At 37.8% G+C, this 21210-nt stretch overlaps 1 protein-coding gene across 1 annotated transcript in view; it reads right to left on the reverse strand.

Moving 5' to 3' along the window:
- LOC149210159 (uncharacterized) overlaps window positions 1–21210 on the reverse strand; it is a 323003-nt gene that overhangs the window by 189023 nt on the left and 112770 nt on the right. The window contains exon 5 of the mRNA XM_089396649.1: window positions 3246–3467. Within this exon, the coding sequence (XP_089252775.1) occupies window positions 3246–3467 (222 nt within the window). The remainder of the gene's footprint in view (window positions 1–3245; window positions 3468–21210) is intronic.

Genomic DNA, 21210 nt, shown 5'->3' on the forward strand with positions numbered 1-21210 from the left:
CAACCTCCTTTACATTACATAAATGAACAATTCTTGGATGATACAAATGACAAAACCTCCTTTCTATATATAGGAGTCTAAGGAGTCACAATATAATCCAGCCGACCTAACAATAATAATATAAAGCCACAAAAATAACAATAGAGGGATTCTATGGGGCACAGAAATAACAATATGGGGGTAATAGGGGCACAACAATATAAATAGGGGGTATAACTACAATAGTAATGGGGTAATCACTAGTATTATAGGGACCCAACATATTCTCTGGCAAAAATATTGTGGCCATGGGATTTGTTTACCAGCAAACCTTGAACGGAACACGGTGGCAACTCGCATACGTTCTTGCAGACTCACCCATGCAAACATCCTTGCTGAATTCACCCACGCTGATTCACCCACAGTATGTTGACCACACAGAACCGCACAGTGGTTTGGAGAGCAGCTGCCTTGGAGCCACAGAGCACAGCGCACCACTGGTCCAATGTATGCAGACCCAAAACCACAGAGCAGGCCGCGGATGGAAGCCTTGTAGGGCCCCATGGCCAGCAGGATGTCGTGGGTGTCACCAATCTAAGGTTGGCTCTGATACCACTGTTAGAGTTTAAAAACTAAATTGTTGTAGACTATAATAATACATCAGATGGCTGAATGTAATATATTTATTATTAATTGATAAAATTTTGATGATTGTTACAAGGCTGAGGCGGTGCTCCTTAAATAGGAGTTGACTGGCCATGCCTAATCAGAGAGACATGTCCCTTGGGGACTGATGTCTATTCATTAAACTAATTATTTGTTAAATAATTGATTATAATTAATCATTTATTTATTTAAATAATATTTTAATATTTTATTTAATTGTTATGGCTTTAAGTTCATAACATGTAACTAGGTTCAGTCTTCATAATGATCTTTGTACTTATTTCATTGTATATTTTATGCAAAAGAAAAAGAAGAAGAAGATTTTTTTATTATTACTATTTTAGATAAGCATGTTCTTTTCATGCTTCTAAGATTTGTTGAGTCAAAGAGTCAAAGTCCTATTTGGACCTATTGTAAAGAAAAAGGAAAAAGAATTTTTAAATATGTAATTTGGGTCAAAAACCCCTCTAGATGCCAAGTCAACCCTGCCCCAATGGACATGTCTATTCGAACCCCTCTGGACAGTATAAGTAGAGGAGAGTTGAGCTCATTTGGACACACACAATTCACATGATCTGATCTGAAATTTCACAGAAGGAAGGAGGGTCGAAATTTGAAAGAAGGATTTCTTCATGAGCTTGAGTTTGTGGAAGTTCTGCCTTGATGTATCTCTTGTTGAAGATCTGTTTTTGATGATAAATATGTTGTTGGTCTCTTGTTGTTGATGAATTCGCTATGAAGGAGGGTTCGACTTGGCATCTAGAAGGGTCATGGGTCTTGGATATCTCACTTTGATCTAATTCTATAAGAAGAGAATTTTTCTGGGTTTTCCCCTTGAGGGGTTTTGCCCTAGCTTGGAGCCTATATCTTGTGTTCTTTTGTTTTATGTGATCTTCATGTTTTATTATGCCAATTGCTTGATGAAAGAAGGAAAAACATAATAATAAAAACACCAACAAACTCACAAGTAATTATCATGTAAAAATAAATCTAACCTAATTAAAAACCTCTCGATTTTTCAACATCAACCCCCATAACAATTGTTACAAAGGTTAAAAAGCCACCTATTATGAGGGTACTTGACACCTGTTATGAATAAAATATATATAAAAATAAATAGAATAATATAAATTGTAATAGTCATAAATAATGATAATTTAACTAGTAATTTATAATTAGTATTGATGAGGCATGTCTCTAAGGACATGGCCATTCATGAAAAGGGCACCTGCCTAGGTATATAACCGGACCCTCATTTGTAACAATCATAACATCTTATATCTCATATCAATTCTTTTATATACTATTCAATATATATTTTATCTTCAATGGATGTCTTCATCTTTCAAGTATTTTGAAGATTACCGCATTTGTACAAACTTTGTTTGTAACATTGGTATTAGAGCATTCCTCTAAGTATATGAATTTTGCTCGTAACATTGGTATTAGAGTTGTTTGATCCTTTGGCTGCTCAATTGTTGCACAGATCCAGTTTGATCAGGCCTTTGGCCATCAATTTTCGTCAACTTTGTTGCCATCGGAATTGAAGCGCTTTGCTACACAAAGCTTGGAGTTTCTCCATTTGCTAATTTTGTCAAAGGCCTTCGGCCATTTAAAAAAAAAAAAGGAAAAAAATTGTATTAAAAAAACCGAAAAATATCAAAATACAAAGAAAAAAAAGAGATTATATATTAGAAAAAAGAAGAAGATCAAGATAAATAAAAGAAGAATGAAGAAAAAAAAATATCATATTCATAACACCACCATAACAAGGATCTGCCCGTTACAAGGGACATCAACCCCCAAAACAGATCCCCATTATCCGTAACAGGATCTAGGGCTGAGACTGCCCCCAAAGAAAAAAATAAATTAGAAGTGAAATCTATTATCATGTTAATTCTTAGTTATATAATTTCAATTTTAGAGTTTCAAATCCTCAACATATATATATATATATACAAGTGATGAACCCCCTGCAACCAGACTCCAAAACTGGCAAACCCACATGCACGCCCCTGAAACCCTGGCTAATTATTAAATATCTCAAAAATCTGCTCTTTTGGTCCTATCTCTAAGAAATTTACTTTCAATCTCCTTTTTCCTTAAATTTAAAATTTCCACTCCGTTCTTGGCTGCTGTAGATCCAAAAGGTCATTGAGTTGCTACTGACCTATTATCTATGCTGCATTAAATTCTAATAATCTGCAATAGAAACCTGCAGCCCTCCTCAAGTTGTATTTCCCCAGCTTTTTTCCATTTTAGGAGATCCCAGAATTGAGCAAGAAGCAACTTGGCCCCCTGTAGAACAACTTGACAAACTGTTTTGCCATTTTTTGCCAATGCATCAACAGGTTTCAACCAAGCAAAATTCTTCTTCTCTATCATCACTCCTCAAGTGTGACAAGAAAAACGCAATGAAGAAAAGAAGTACTGGCAATACCAATTTAATAAACTTTTTTCTCGAATGGATCTTGTCTGCAATTATGCTATATAGATGCCAAAGAGGCAGACATCGCAAAAATAATCCAAATGAAAATTATGAAGGCAATTACACATTTATTTCAGTAAAAAGTGCATGGAAAGAGATCCATTAAGCTCACCTGTGTTGTATATGGATTAAAGCCTATTCCAAGAGAAGTTACAAATTCCTCTGCCACCTTCTGCCAAGGAACAGCTGGGTATGCTACAAGATGGGCATTATAGTTCCCTACAGCACCAGCCATTTTTCCTAGTAATCTTACTTCAGCAACTTTTCGTCGCTGCTCAGATAGTCTGAAACAAAAGTTTGCCATCTCCTTTCCCAATGTAGTTGGCGAAGCTGGCTGAAATAGTTCATAAAAGACCATATGTTAGGCCAGCCAGATTAAATCTACAACTGGTAGCAAATGCTAACTTAATATATAGAATGCTGAACTGAAGTATTACTTCCTATATAATTATCAACACTCTGAAAAATAGGCCCGTAAATAAAGAAAGCTATACAGAAAACAAATAATGATGCTACTCTATGTAGGAATTAAATCTTTGTAATATCATGGGAAATAAAACCATTGTAATATCATGGGAAATGAAAAAAAGATAGTTTATCCTGATCTGCTCCACATAACAAGGTCATAAGCTTGTACCAGTTTAAATCAGAATAAATCAAGTTTTGACTCACTGCAAAACACTAGAAAAATGCAAAATCATGAGTTACATATATAATGAATTTTAATTTCTTTAAATCCCGTGATATATGCCATTGACAATCTGAAGCTTATTAAAACTTAAAAACGTTATGTAATGATATTAAGAAATCGCTGAGAAATCCCCAAGAATTTGACAAAAAAAAATTCTAAAAAATACACCTTTCTATAAAAGGGGAAATTTTACAAGATAGCTGAAAGAAATAAAACCGAAAATGGAAGGGTATATCCCATGTCCTCTTCCAAAGAACAACTAATGTAGCAATAAACTTGGAATAAGCTAAAGCATTTAAATATTTGGAATCCTTAATCAGGAGGTAGCTTGGCAAACAGTTGCATGCATACATTTTCTTGCCAAGAGTGACAAGAAGATTGGACTGAACTGACCTCGTTGGAGAAAGCATATATGCAAATAAATATGTAATCCAGAAGCAGACCCGAATGACCTGTTGAAATTTGGCGCAGCTTTGGGATGAATTCCCCAAGGATAATCTAATTACCCCAAGGAGAAACCACTTTGCCCCAAAAGAGAATTTGAATTTATTAAAAGGAAATTATTGTTCGGCACTCCTGTCATTATTGTTTGATGTGATATACTTTATTGGGCAAGCAACTATGTCAGCTTCAATATTTGAATTTATGTTTCCCTCCAAATTTGCAAGTCAGCCTTGTAATAGTTCAAGTCAGCCTGCCCAAAGGACATGACCCTTCGCATAGAGAAACAACTATAAAATGGCACCTATCCCCCACCATTGGGTATATTCAACTCAGACTACTGTGGCATCTTTCTCTGAGGCAGCCAAGACTTGTAGGACCAAGCCATTGAAGTTCATATTCTTCAGAGAGCATCTTGGTGTGCAAGAGAATGTATCCTTCCCCAAGAGGGAACACTAAGCATATGTTATCCCCGTCTTTACGACAATCCATGGACTTGGTGAAGGGGGATGTGTAATGAGGCTCACACTGTTGATCAAGAACACTGAGAATATGCCTTTCACCCATCTTTATGACTAGCCGTGGACTTGGTGAAGGGGGTTGTGTAGCTAGACTCTTCGGTGAGGGTACTCCTTAAAGCCGTGGACTTGGCTGAGTACATACACCAATATGCATCCTACCCACAAGTCACCCTTATAAAGGGCTTGTGGACTCGGTTAAGCTTGTTGGGATCAGTGTTTTTAAAACTGGAACCAGTGACCAGACCGGTCCACCTAATGAACCGGTTTACCGACTGGAACCGGTCTAACCAAGACTGGTTTGGTCTAAACGAACAAGTTTTAGAAAAATACATTAAATAATTACTTTTTAATGAAAAAAACTATTTTTAAGATTTAAAACCATGATTCCAAGCCAATAGAGACAAAATATGAAAAGATTGCTCATTTATATACCATGTAAAGGTGAATATATCAAAATGCCACAGAGTGCAATACATATCATCGACAAAATACATAAGCAATGAGGCTCTAAATGGCCTCTAGAGTGCAAAAACAAAGCCTATAAACTATGGGGCCAATGGCCTACTACAAGACTCAAGTCTACATATATGATAATACTATAATAGTGATCAACATTATCACTTGAAACTTCTCATGAGTCATCATGATCAAACTCAGTTGGTTGAGTCTCGGACTCTCGACTCCCAAACTTTGCAGTCACAAACTTCTCTATTGGTTCAGTGACTTGAGTCTCAAACTTCTGAAGGTATTCTGCCCTAATATGCCCTATTATTTCATTTGGTGCTCCACATGGCTTTACATGGCCTCCTATCCTAGCCAAGTGTTGCTTGAACCTGTTAATACCCCCTCCTTGAATGGATTTTTGGCAGTATTTGCAGATCATTTTGCCATCAATCATATCACAATGAGCCCATGCAGTATCTCTGGCTTTTGAAGGCATGATGACTACTACTTAGCTTAAACTTTGTTGTTCCACTACTCTAGCAAAAACTCAACATTCTCCAAGCTCCCAATCAAACTCACAAACACTCCAAATGAGATGTGTGAGACAAATGAGAGGGAGAGGGGCCTCTTAAAGGGAGGGTGCTTTTGGAGGGAAAGCACCCTTAGTTTCCCTCCAAAACCCCTAAAACATAATCAAAAAGTCGCTTTTTGGGCTCATGGTGGGCGTGCCTCCTAACCGGCCGGTTTAAGACGGAATCAACCGGTTTGTATCAAACCAGCCGGTTAGGACCGGTTCTCGGAAAAAAATGGAGAAGTGCCCCCTCTGACTGGGTGTTTTGGCTGGTTTCGACCGGTGGGCCTGCTAACCGGCCGGTTAGACCGGTAATCGGTTAGCAAGGCCGGTTTTGAAAACTATGGTTGGGATTGCCTCCCATCTCGGCCACAAGGGAGAGGAGACTTAGGTGTGTGTGATCTTTACCAAGAGTAGACGCACTAGCCATGGACTTGGTTGTGGTAAATTGATCTCCCCTAAGTATTGGATGTAAGTGTTCTACCACTTGATCAATGAAAATCAAGTTGAGAGAGGGTCAGTCAGTAAACATAGGGTTTGGATGATCTCTACCAAGGTCATTTATGACTGCCATGGAATTGGTTGTGGTAGATTCATCTCCCCTATTGTCATGTTGATCATTCTGCTTCTTCTATGGATCAAATCATCATTATTCAGCTGAGATAAGGTCACGGAGCTTCACCTAGAGACCCATAAGGTTTGGATCGGTGTTACACGAAACCCCCCCCCCCCCCCCGCGGATCAAAACCCCGAAACGCAACCCGTACGAATCTGTGGGTGATCTGTTGCTCGAAACGCGTCCCAAAAATTCTGAAACACAAATCGGGTTGAAAAGGATGCTTCCTGCTATGTGGGAACCGTCCGAACTGATCCACGTTTCGGAATGTCTAGGACGCATTCCGGGTGGCGGATAACCTGGCCAAAACGCTACGTTTCGAGGCCGGATCCGTACAGATCGCAACAGCTTCCATGGGAAACCGGTCGGTTCCGCTGTGCGGCCCCACAAAAATGTTTTTTTTTATATTTATTTTTTTATCCAGTGGTTGGGGTGGGTCTTGTTGACCACTGGGATGACACCTAATGATTATATGAAAGACTCCATGCCCAAGGATGATCCAAAGGACACTTGTACCATCAAATATCAGACTTCAACAAAGTTTTTTAACTCTACTTCTATCTTTTCATCATCTTTCTTGTACCCAGATTCCACACCCTGCGGGGAAATTGTAATAAGTGATACTAGTAATGCTGATTTTTGAGTCTATAACAGGCCTAGGATGTTGGGAATCAATCAGCAAACGAGTACACCTTGGAGTGTTTTTTTAATCTAGTTAATTATCCCTTCTTTTCAGAGGCGGATAATTTTCTAGGTTTTTTCACTCACTTTTTACCCCAAAGTCAAGATGACAGTATGAAGGTTGAGCCCCTAACACATCTTAGTGTCTAGAGTTGATGTATATTACCATACTAGATCACACAAAAAAAATCGTGGAATTTGGTTAGGTCTAGGTAGTCATTTTTTTAATTTTTAGATTTCTCGCAGGACAAAAATTGCAAATAAAATTGTATTTAAATTGTAATAAGTGTAGTCTAGAGAAGTTGCATGGGGTATGAGTAATAAAAATTACACCTCTCACCCACAAATTTTTCCTATGACACACTTTGAGGGATTAATAATGTGTTTTGGACCCTCAAAACCCGCATTTCCTAAGTTTAATGGAAATTGTGGCTTTTAATTAGGCTAAAATTAAATAAAATAGAGAGAAATAAATTATTCCATGTGACGAAATGATTTGGAAATTATCCTAAGTCAAAGACTTGAGTTAACGGACATGTGAAAGATGATTGAGCACACTACATCATAGATATACCATTATTTCATAAAATCAAATTTCCCAGAGATAAAGCAGCAGTTGCACGTGTGGAAAATCAAATTTATTAGAGGAACTCATGCACTGAAGGAATATTCTATGGAATATTTAGACTGAGGATTTCGTGGGGCCTTCTCTCACTATTAGCTCGAGTTGCTTCTACACTTAGCACTTCACATGGAGGATTACGAGTTTCACTTGAGGAAATCACGCAGTTCCTAGGGATCTACGCAGAGCTATCTTGGGATCATCTACATATGTGGAATCACTTAGTTCGAGTTTGCATTTGTTGACTGGAGTTATCATGGTACTTGGATTCACTTGTGGATGAGTTTACTATGCCATATATGGAATTCGATTTCCCTTGAGGTGCACATATGGAATTCGATTTTGCTTTGGTGTCTCTATCTTCTCCACATCGAACTTGACTTATCTTTCCTTGGGATTTGCTCCAAGTTCAGTTCTCACATGCATTCTTCCTTGGGATTTGCTCCCAACTCTCTATATAATGAGGCTATGTGCTCTCATATGTATCATGTAATACGAGCTATTGTGCTTGAGGAGACTCTGCGGGATTGTATTCACTACTTGCAATATAATACAACAGTGTTTGGGGTAAAGCGTGATGGTGTTCTTCTCCTTGCATGTGTGGTAAATTCTTGACTTGTTGTTATGCTTCTATTTATTTCCTCATGTCATTGTTTCTTTCATGTTTGTTTCAAGTTATATTAATATGCAGCTATCTCATATTAGCATAAGAATTAATTATTTGCTTTAGGAAAAGAAATCTTTTAGTGGATAATAGATTTTTCTCTAGGAATTCTTTCCCCTGCACTTATTTAATTTCATGTCAATTTAATGATTTGTGGTGAAGTTTTGTAGATGAATCATTCTTTGGTCAAGCTTTTCAAGCGTGAGGGGAAATTCTCGAAGGAATCAACCCATTCTTGAAAAATATTCAAGGAGAACCCACATGTGTTAAATCCAAAGTCTCATCTATATCTTATTTGTGTCTTGCAGGAATTCTTTCAAGTTTCTTAAAGCTTTTATTTCTTGCATCAAAATATCAAACTTGGAAAATGTTATTTTTTACGTATTGTACTTCATTTATCAATATTTGGCTATTTCAAAGAGCTAAGTCATGGTTAGTCAAAGACGAGAGCTTGTTCATACTATTTGGCCTAGCCTCTTGTACATTATTTTTTTAACATACTTTGTAGTTATCTTGCGCTGAAATTTGTTGGTGTACATTTTTTCTAACATGTTCTCTTGCAACTACTTGTGGGATTCATCATCGGAAAATTATTTACAAGTTTGCATGTAGGACCTTGAGGCTCAGATCTAGTGATTACTTCCACCTTTAGGTCGGATTCATCTTGGATAAGGTCTTGTTCTTCTTGAGGGCGGCCGAGTTCATTTTGCTCTTGCTCTCTCTTGGTCATGGCCATAGAAGAGGCTTATCTTCTCTTCTTCAAAAAAAAAAAAATCTTCATTTTGTTGAGCCTTTGTGGGCCTCCAAGTGCAGAAATTTTCAGCAAGGAAAGGTCTATGGTTTGATGCCAATTTGTTAAAACTTTCATTGGATTTTAGAGAAGACTTCGTTGTCTTTTTCTTCTTGTAACAACTAATAAAATCTCTGATTTTGGGAGTGTGGGTTTACCCATTGGTATCCATATCTCTCCACCTTTTGGAGAGGCTTGGCAGTTTGACTTTGTTGGGTTATTTCATTTTGCATGCATATCATATAATTGAGAAATTAACACAACATACATCACACTCATTTTGCATGCACTTTAATTTAATTTACTACATGTTTTAAATCCATAACAAGTTCAGATTTTTTGCATGTAATCACTTTTACTTTTTAGAGAGAGATTCTTCGGCGAAAATCACATGGAAAATCATTTGTCGACGCGTTTCGAACCAACAAGTGTGGTTCATCATCAGGACAAGTTGAAGAAACAGATCCAGCTAAGCAAGTTAAATAGGCAGAGCAGAGACTCCTGACCAACGGCTAGTTTGACTCAAGGATCGGGGTCAAAAATATTTTATTAGCTTAGCTAGTAAGAATTAGGACCAAAATATAAATTTAGTTTACAAATTTTAATAAAAATTAGAAATTAGTTAAATAATGGACCCTAAAAGCAATATATATAAAATAATATTATTTAAAATAATAAAAGATCTAACACAGGTCAAAAGGGGGGGAGGTTAGTTAAAAATATTCAAAATAAAACAAGTAAATAGATAATTAAAAATTATAAAATACTAAGAAGCGACAAAACAAGGATTTTCTTATTTTTTTCCTAACTAACCTATCCTCGTTTTGTCGCTTCTTAGTATTTTATAATTTTTAATTATCTATTTACTTGTTTTATTTTGAATATTTTTAACTAACCTTCCCCCCTTTTGACCTGTGTTAGATCTTTTATTATTTTAAATAATATTATTTTATATATATTGCTTTTAGGGTCCATTATTTAACTAATTTCTAATTTTTATTAAAATTTGTAAACTAAATTTATATTTTGGTCCTAATTCTTACTAGCTAAGCTAATAAAATATTTTTGACCCCGATCCTTGAGTCAAACTAGCCGTTGGTCAGGAGTCTCTGCTATGCCTATTTAACTTGCTTAGCTGGATCTGTTTCTTCAACTTGTCTTGATGATGAACCACACTTGTTAATTCGAAACGCGTCGACAAATGATTTTCCATATGATTTTCGCCGAAGAATCTCTCTCTAAATTGATATGGATCACAGAAGCCTGAACTCTATCACTTTTACTTTTGTTAAACACACATGGGCAGCAAGAGAAAATATGAAAGATAAAACATGCAGTACAATTTTTATTAACTGATATAAATTTATAGTACATTGTTGTGACCGTTGGGTTTCACATCCCAAGGTCTCTTGGACTACTTAGTCTATTCAGCTTCCACACTAACCCATTTAGGATTAGGTGTCCAACATTCCCCCCCTTAATCCGAAGGGTTATGTATGAGTCCAAGAAGAGAGTTGTAATAGAAAATGTGCAAAAAATGCATGGCAGCACTATGCTGAATGTGCTCTATGAAATGTTGGTATAAAGGGCAGTGGTTTAAGGATGACCACCAACACTGGAATGCTTAGTGCAGTTCCCGGAACTCTTCCAAAACTGGCAAGAAGCTGAAGTCTTCTGCTAGAGGAATTGATCCTATTGTTTTAAAGAGGGAAACCTTCAACCATGAAAGGGAGGTCTCACCCTGCATAAAAGGGAGAACTTCAACCTGAAAAGGGAAGTCTCAACCTGTGATGGTTTAAGGATGACCAACAACTCTGGAATGCTTAATGCAATTCCTGGAACTCTTCCAAAACTGGTAAGAAGCTGGAGTCTTCTGCTAGAGGAAGTGTTCTCAATTTTGTTCCTGGAATTCTTCTGAAACTGGCAAGAAGCTGAAGTCTTCTGCTAGAAGAAGTGTCCCATATTGCCAACTGAAAGCATGTTCAGGGGCATCTTTGCTTCTAGCTACAACTCTGAAACTGGTGTGGCAGGTTGTGGCTCAGGCTCGCTTGATGTGACTTTGAGGCTTGTAGATGACCATCATTTCCCCCCCTGTCAGATACAAGATGAGATGATGGAGGAAACTCAACTGCAAGACTATGCAATACTCTGGAACAAGTTCTGACATGTGTTTGGAATATCTTCTTGGCTGTTGATGCCCATTGCCAAGAAGCGATCCATCCAAGATGAATCTTTGTTCTTGCAGGACGTTTATTTCTGAAGCATTTGTGTGAAGAATGGCTGGTTTTATGACAGTGCTTACATGGATGAATATCAAAACAGTGATCTTTCAAATGGCCAACTCGGTCACAGTGTTGGCATTTCACGATCTGTTGTTGGTGTTGTTGTTGTTGCTGTGGAAGAGGGGCAGAGTCTGGAACAGCTGAGGCTGAACTATCATGAGGAGCAGGTGAACTGTCATGAATGAATCCAGCACTCTGAAATTGAATGGGCTTTGAGTAGTCTGGAATATGAAAGGACAAGTCCTTGTCATATCCAAGACCAGTTTTGTGCTTGTTGTGGACAAGCTGTTCCCAAGGTCTGATGATGGGCTTGGGAAGTGCAGACTGAGTTTCTGCATCTGCATGTACAACTGCTGCTTTATTTGAATGAACTGTAACATTATTGACTTGTTGTTGATGGGTTGCAGTCTCAATGTTCTGAATAGAAACATGTTCAGAATGACTCTTCTGTTTTAATTCTTCTTGCTGTAGCTGAGATTCAAGCTGCAAAAAATCAATCTTTTCCTGTGCATTTTGTAGACATGTCTGAATTTCTGAGAGAGATCCTATGCTGATTTGTAACGTGTCATCAACAGTAGATTGTATAAGAGTTTTCATGAACTCTAATACTTCACTGATTCTGGCCATTGTTCTTCAATGTCAGATTTACACCTTAAAAACTGATCACAATTATTACTTAATGCAGAAAAGTAATATCCACTCACAGTACACAGCAATATCTTGTATAAATGTGCAGCAAATGAATCAGGGAATCAATGCATATATATGTAGACAGAAACTATAATGGGTTTTAAATACAATGCCACAATTGGGGCAGCAGCAACTGCAAACTTGCTTGAATCCTTCAAATACTCCTTCACTTTCTCGGCCAGTGGAAAAGAATAGTCAAGTTCAATAGCGACTGTAACCATTCATGATAACATGTGGAACAGCTACAATTGTGGGATTACTGATTCCCAGAGAAAGAATTGTACATAATCTCATAATCTTATGTGGAACAATGCATATATATAAACCAAGTCAACATTGCAATTTCAAGGCTTTCATAGTATAAATTCTCCACCTGCTGATATTACTACTGACTAAAGACACTTGACTCACTACTCAACGCACATACCAGAAAACAAACCCGTCTTGTGGTAATGATATTAAAAGCTCTTGGTCGCTTTGCCTTCAGTATAAGATGAGAAATGCTACCAAAAATCAAAAAAACTTTGATATCCAATGCACCACATAAAAATTCAATGCGCCATGGCAGATTCAAACTTCATTGTGGACTCTGTAAGTTGTTACTTCTCTCCCCTTATAAACAACAAATATTTTCAGCGAGCAACGATGAGTCGCTGTAGAAAATACAAAGTTGGCCTATGCAGGTCACGAACCAACTCTAGAAAGATTGCTTCAGGCCTGGAACCAACTGTCTTCTCAAATTAAAGCCACAGGACTGAAACAAAGTTTCTGAAAATGAACAGGCAAGAACTCCTCGACTTCAATCACCAAAATCATTTAACCAATTCAACTTGGCATCTCTAAAAGAGTCTGCTACAGCAAAGATAATATGGACTTGTGGAAAATACAACTCATTGTTCGATGCATTCGACCTTCCAACAGTAATTTATCAGCCACCAAAGTATGCACTCGGCCTTTATTGATGGAACCCTAAACCCGTGATTTGTCTCAAGATGGATTTTGTTCTCAAGCTGACACCACGAATCTCCAACTTCGGCCTCTCTGATGCGTATTTCTCCTTGGACAAATTCTGGAAAATACGTGGAGCAGAGACACTGGAAACCCACGTTATTGGAAGAGAAGTGCGACTTCCTATTTTAGTGATCGATCTCTGTAATAGAAATGATCAGGTCTCCTTTGGGCACTATAATTCGACAGGGAATGTAATGTATCTGCTGCTACAGCCTCGACAGTGCGCAATCTGTATTTATCAGATTTTTCCCTGCGCTAGAAAACTCCCTCTTCAAAAAATTGTATACTCGATCAAACCTGGAACTGAATTTGCACCCTTCTTTTCACAAATGACTTGTAGCCTGGTTTTGCTCTCACTAAATATGGCTGAAAGGCTTTCTCTGAAAAGGCTTGATTAGCAGCCTAATTCTGTCCATCCTGTAAGAGAGCTCCAGAATCTTAGGCCTTGTAACAACCACCATCCCACTACCACATATGTCTGAAGATGATGCTCCATCGAAAAAGTCGACAGGGAAAGAAGCCCAAATGTTCTTGTAAATGCAACTTCTAATAGGCAACTTCTCCTTGGTGGGAATAATCTCCTAAAATATGGCAAAGTTTTATATTCTTTGTAATCCCTGACCCACTGTTCAAAACATTGACTTAGGGAGGATCTGTCCCTTTAATGCAGAGATTCGACCCAGGAAATTGATAGCACTTTCAACAACAAATTTTGACAAACGCTTATCGCAATACTGAGCCAGACATTGAAATGGCACTTGGGTATGTGAGCAGATTCGGCGAGCTTTCGAGATTATAGCGAGATTTTGATTCGAGTCCACTCAATTCGCAGGACTGGCGGTTGCAAGGCGAACCAACCATATGTGTTGCATAACGCTCAAACGACAACGACGATATTCACTATTTTGATGCAACAATCAAAGAGGTCGCCCGAGAAGCGCACTTGACCAGCATGGAAAGCGCTGATACAAATACTGTTAATGCCAGGGTTTTATGGAATGATGGCCCATCTAAAGGTGAAATTACCATTGTTCCCGCCAATGATATCCGCTTGTTGTCACCCGAAAGCATTGATATTCATATTAAAAATTTCGAGATATACAGAAGGAATAATATGGTATCGCACCCGGCTTTGGGATGGGATCCGCTTTGCCTGAAGATGATTACAGGGTACAGAACGGTTGCCTGCAGCGAGGAAGATGTGATTTGGATTGTGTGTTTGGTGGCAGAGGCTAAATTTAGTTATGGTCGTAGTGTTCTGCAGAGGCACATGATATTGTTTAGTTACGATATTGGGAAGGACGAGTGGTGGAAGTGCAGAGGTTGTGATATTGTGAAACAGAGGAGAGGTAGTGGATTTAGTGGGCAGAAATGGGATGCTGGGAATGGAACGTTGACAGAGACTATAATGAGTAATGCATTCAGGAGTTAAAATCACCGCAACTTGTTCAACGGAAAACAACAAGTTTTTATTCAATGCACAATAGCAGATCTTTATTCACAGCATGGAGTTGAACATACAACCAACGCATCATACATTCAAAGCACACTTCTAAATTGTTCAACGTAGATTCAATATACCACCCTCAATGCACAAGCAGGCCGCCGGACTGTCAAGAGAGGGGTATTCGATGGGTATACCAAGCGTTACCCAGATTATCACGCAGAGAATAATACAGTGACTCAGACAATTACGGGCTTAGAATAGCAAGGTTCTGACAGGGCAGGAGAAACAAAGAGCGCAGGAGCAACGGTGGTTAACCCAGAGCCGAGACAGTAATTGTATGGGCCATCATTTGTATGGTTAGCGCAGAGCGACCAGCGGAACCGATGGGGAGAGCGATAGGCTGAGCGTTAGACTGAGAATGGCAGGCAAGTTTTGCAGAGTTGACAGACTCTTAAAATACCCAGGCCTCTATTTTCAGATTGCTGGAATGTACGTTACATCCATAATAACAGCACTGACAATTATATGAATGTACATGACTTGCAGGTAAGAAAGGCCACAGAAAACAAGTGGCTCATATTTGAGCAGGGCAGGAGATCGCCTGCTCTGATACCATGTTAAACACACATGCGCAGTAAGAGAAAATATGAAAGATAAAACATGCAGTACAATTTTTATTAACAATTGATATACATTTATAGTACATTGTTGTGACCATTGGGTTTCACATCCCAAGGTCTCTTGGACTACTTAGTCTATTCAGCTTCCACACTAACCCATTTAGGATTAGGTGTCCAACAACTTTATCTTATTTGGCTTGAACATAGTTCCAAGTTTACTTATGCTTCACCATTAAACACATTTTACATGCATCAAATATTTGAACAAATTTTTTTCATAAAATAACATCTATTTCATGTCAAGCAAGTACATTTCAAGTAGAAGTTAATTCTCATTGTTTGGTTAATTTATTTACATGCTCCAAGAATCACTAAAACTTACCTCCAACTTAAGTTGGTTGAATAAAGTTTTTAGGGACCCTCTACCTCTACTGACTCCTCATTGTGAGATCCAAATATTTGGGCGAGGGTGAGGTCTAAGGACTAGAGTTCAATTGTAACTTTGTCTTAGCACTAACTAATAAAATAAACCAAAAACAACATTCCATCACATTTGCTTTGTTGCAAAGTTCTTAAATTTCTTGTTGTCTTGATTGTTTAAAATCTCACATGCAAATCTTATTTCAAGAGGCACATTGAATGCAAACATTGTAATCTCTTTTAATTTTGCAACAAGTTTAATTTTCTTGTACTTGCAAATTGGCTTATCTTTTGGTTTAAATGCATATTGTCATGAATGGTTGATTTCACTTTCAAGTACTATTATTTTGGGGTTGCAAACTTAATTGCATGTTGTCATCTTGGTCTAACATTTGAGTTCTTTTTATCATCTCATTCTCACAAGTAGATTTCTAATTGTATCATTTTGAGCAAGATAGTTTCCATGCTTTGATTTGCAAACTTATTCATCTTAAAAGCATTTACAATATCTTGTGCTAACAATTTATTGTTTCACTTTTTAGGATTACTTTGGCTTTCCATTTGAAAGCATTTCACTTTATTTTTAAGCAAATACAATTTTATTTCTTAAAGAGCAATACTTTGAAAGCACTGGTTTTATGTATTTCATGCTTATTTTATGATGGGTTATTGCTCATATCAGTTTTTGCTTATAAATCATTAAAGAAACAATCTATTTAACTCTAATGATTCTCCTAGAAACTCACATCTTTAACTTAATTTTTCATTAGGGACCACCCCCCTTAGCTAACCTAGGAGATAGCTCAAACGAAAAGAGTCGCGATTAGTTTGGTAGCACCTTCTTTGAGTTCCTGCCACCAACCACACCTTGTGGGGTTGAAGGATTTTCTCATTGACTCGTAGGAGGTGTAGGAGGTAGGGTTAACAGATCCAAGTTGAGTTAGGGAATGGAATGAAGGGATTAAAAGGCTCTTTCACCTCTCATTAGCTCACTTGTATTTTTTGAGAGCTTGGAGAAGAGAGGAGAGACTTGAAGAGAGCTTGAAGGAGTGAAGAAAGAGGAGCTTGGAGGAGTAAAGAAGGGCTTCCATTTACAAGAACTAAAGAGGTAAGTGAAAACCCCAAACTCCCTCATTTTTTCGTCATTGTTTTTTGTATTTTTCTCTTCTCTCTCCTACTCTTTCCCATTCTTTCTTCTTGCTCATTTAATTGTAGGTTGTCCACCACCTATATTCATATTCCAAGATGGTGTTCTTTTGGCTTCTATGTATCATTCCACTTTTGGTTTTCATGATGGCAAGGGGGAGTAGAAATAGAAGGGAAGAAGAACAAGAGGATAGTGGTCCCCATATGAGTGACCCAATGTATGATGAGGAGGAAGGGGATGAACCTGAAGGGAACACTGAAACACTAGAGGGGAAAGCTGCATTGACACCCTTGTGGAACTATGTGACCAAACTTGAAGGGGGAAAAGGTGGTGGAAGCGACAAATTTTTGTGCTCTCATGGTTGTCATGGAGGTAAACCATTTAGTGGTTCATATACCCGTGTGAGGAGGCATCTTTGTGGGGTGATGGACAATGATGATAAAAAGGGTGTTGTGGAGATACAAATTTGCTCAAGCATTTCAGCTGAACAAAGAAAAAAATACATCCAAATAGAGGACGTTGCACAACAAAAAAACAAGAAACAAAAAACTCAGTCTGAATCAAGTGCAACCTCTAGATTTGGTAGCTCATCTCCTCATGGTACTTCTGCAAGCTCTAGAGGTAAAAGAACAATAGGGGATTTCCTTAATGTTGTTGGGAGGGATGATGTGGATGGAAAGATAGTCTGATTTCTTTGTGCTTGCGGTGTACCATTCAATGTGCTTCGCTCTCCTTATTGGCATGAAATGGTAAAGGCCATCAATGAAGCCCCAAAAGGATACAAGGCCCCCAACTATGAGAAAGCTAGAACAGTGTTATTAGAAAGAGAAAAAGCAAAGGTTCAAAGAGCTTTGACACGTTTTACAAATGAGTGGGTGGATTGTGGGGTATCCATTGTATCAGATGGGTGGACAAATATTAGAAACCAACATTTGATAAATGTTCTTGGTGTTTCTGCTAGTGGTGCAGTATTTATTACATGTCATGACTCCTCCTCCATTAATGCAACTTCCCAAAACATTGCAGATCTCCTGTTGCAATCAATCAGAGATGTTGGTTTGAATAATGCGGTTCAAGTGATCACAAGTAATGCAGCAAATTGTAAGGCAGCTGAAAAAGTTATTGAGCATACTCATCCACACATCTTTTGGTTTGGGTGCTTGGTGCACACATTGAACCTTTTGATGCATGATATTGTGAAGCATAAAGAATGTGGGTGGGTTAATCAGCTTTACACAAGAGGGAAGAAACTCATTAAATTTATCACAAGGCATACAAGAGTAAACTACTTCTATGGCACTTACTCCAAGTTGCAGTTGCTTAAACTTGCAAAAACAAGATTTGCAAGTTATTGCCTCACCCTTAGGCGGCTAGTGATTGTGAGACAAGCTTTAACTAATATGGTGACCTCTAAATCATGGGAGAAAATTAAAACTGATAGAGATGGTGCTAATGTAGCCAAGGACACTATTCTTGACACGTCCTTTTGCTCGCAAGTTAAATATGTTTTGCAAATCACCAAACCAATTTATTACATGATCAAATTTGCAGATTCAAATCGGCCAATAATTAGGGAGGTGTATGAGCAAATGGATAGCATGTTGGGGCAGATTAAAGACCTTGTTGAGCCTAGAGATATCACCTTCTACAATTATATTCGAGCAGAGGTGGAAAACTGATGGGAAATGCTAAATGTTTCATTGTATGCATTAGCATATGTTTTGACACCTAAATACTATCATCCATCATGGCTTTCAACACAAACACTTGGAGAGAACAGGAGAAAACCACACCTAGATCCAGAGGTTTTAGAAAAATATATGATTGCATTGGATAAATTAGACCCTGATGAGGAGGAGGTTCCCATGGTACAGAAACAGCTGAGCAACTATACACTTAGCACTTGCCCATTTGGGAGAATGTATGCAATTAGAGATCAAGAGTTTTTCTTCTCTTGAGTGGTGAAACATGCATGAAGGTGCTACTCCACTTCTACAAACTTTGGCATTGCAAGTGCTATCACAAGTGGTAAACACTTGTTCGACAGAGAGGTGTTGGAGCTCTTATTCTTTCATCCACAGTGTTAAAAAGAATAGGTTGAGTCTAGACCGGGCAAAGAGCTTGGGGTGTGTTCATTACAACTTGTGATTGTTGTCCCATTACTGTGATGATGCAAAAACTAATAAAGACCTTGAGGTTTGGGACAGGAATCCAGAGGAGCCCAATTTGGAGGATGGAGTGTTGTGATTAGAGCAATTAGAAGATGCTCTTATCCAGGTATGTCCATTGTGGTTTGAGTTTCAAAATTCAGTCAGTAAGTGTTATGTCCATTGGATTCAAATAAGTCAATTTTGCTTATAAAGCATTTCTTTAATTCTTGTTTTTAATTTTTTTTGTTAACTAGTGGTTTTTTTTGTATGATTTTTTTGACCCATTCCAGGATGATGATGATCGAGTTGAGATGCCACCCCCATCTGATCCCTTGGTTCTTAGGTTCCATGGTTCAACACCAACAATAGGGGCTTCGCCTTCATCAGTTTCAGTGCCACAACTTCCACAGGTACCATCTTCTTCATTGCCACCACGTGGAGGCCCACCGCCACATACTATTCATGGTGGAAGGAGGAGAGATTAGTAGATATATTCACAATTTACTACTTTTGTCATAGATTAATCATTAGACTTGTAGGCTTGTTGTGAATTTGAACTTTTTTGTCTTGGTGGTGGCCAAGTGACCTATTTTGTAAACATTATTATTTGAATTTTGGACATGACTATTGTTGACAATTGCACACTTGCTAGATAATATGCTTTATGTTTTATGTTTTATAATATGCTTAAAAATTTGATGTATGTTTGTAATTGCTAGAATATAGATGGTTGATGCTCAAATAATTAATCATTGATGTACAATGGAACCATGGATGCCATATCTATCTTGATTTATGTAAAAATATGCATGTTTTCATGTCTTCTACAACTAATTTGGTATTTGGGATGTTTGTTTTGAATATAAATGCAAAAAAATACAAATATATATATAGTAAACGCTTCCAAGACGCTTCACTTCCTAGATTTTTAGAAGATGATGCTTCCGCGTCCCCACTTCCAAAAAACATCCTCATTTTGTCCCCACTTCGTGCACTATTGGTTTGGATGATCTTTACCAAGGTCATTGATGATTGCCATGGACTTGGTTGTGGTAAATCGATCTCCCCTATCATCGGTTGTGGATTATTCTTCTTCTATGAGACGAGATAGGATGGGATGAGCATCCCTCACGTTGAGACATGTACATCCGAGATAAGACACATGGTGCAACCGAAAAGTCCTCCCTAGCTAAGAGGAAGTGTTGAGATTTTGGACAACTTTGGGATGAATTTCTGTTGAAATACTGAGACAGGGGGTGAATTAGTATTTCTTACATTTGTTATTTATGCCAATTAGGATTTTTCAAAAAAATAAACCAGAAAATTAAACAAAAATAAAATAATTTTGTTAACAAATGTTGAGGACACCAATCCTCTTTTCAACAACAACAAGCTCCAACTTGTACAAGAAAATGTTTCAAGGCTCTAACCTTGAGGACTCCAATCCTTCAACAACAAATGAGCTCCAACTTGTACAAATTTTATTTCAAGACTTCAAAAGACTTTCACAATATTGCTTTCATTGTAGGTCTGCACTCTTCTATATCTTCTCAGGTCCCAAAAACTTTTCACATCTCCAAACTAAGTATCCATTGTTAAAATTATTCACAATTTTGCTTATCGTTGGCCAAAAAATATCCTCCACAGGTCTACTACCAAGCTTCTGCAACAGAGTATATGTTTGCAATTAAGTGTTACCACAGGTCCTCAAAAAGCTCTGCCACAGGTGACACAAATGTGATTTGTAATCTTCAAAGGAATGTCAAAAAAATTTGCAACAAGTCATCAAAGGTCCACATAAAAGCTACCACAACTGCACTAAGTCACCATAGTTCCGCACAGAATCCACCACAAATCCGAAAAATATTCTTCACAAATCCACAACAAGGTATCTTCTACAAGTATCTTCCACAGATCCGAGAGAGATGATTGCTCAGATTATTCCACAAGTTTGAGAAGGTTCACCAAAAGAATCTGCAAAAGTTATCACTAGTCCGCAACAAGAAGTTTTCTCAGGGCCGCAAGCAACAGATAAATGATTTTTCTTACTTGCTACTTCAAGAGGTGTGAACTCATTTATTCTATGTACTTCATCTTCTCCTACTAATCTGAACCGAGTGGATGGATGCCTTGACCAAATTATCACCTTATATTTATAGTTATTTTGAAGATTTTGAAAAGTCACGTCCTTATGACAAGTCGACCTGTATGAGGGAAGTTGAGTTGAGTCAGCTTATAGAAATTGCAAATTTTTAATTAAAAAATCAAG

This window comes from Pinus tabuliformis, chromosome 1_2, assembly GCF_031772625.1.
Source record: "Pinus tabuliformis cultivar Carrire ecotype Pingquan chromosome 1_2, CPIR1, whole genome shotgun sequence".
In the NCBI taxonomy this organism is placed as follows: Eukaryota; Viridiplantae; Streptophyta; class Pinopsida; order Pinales; family Pinaceae; genus Pinus; species Pinus tabuliformis.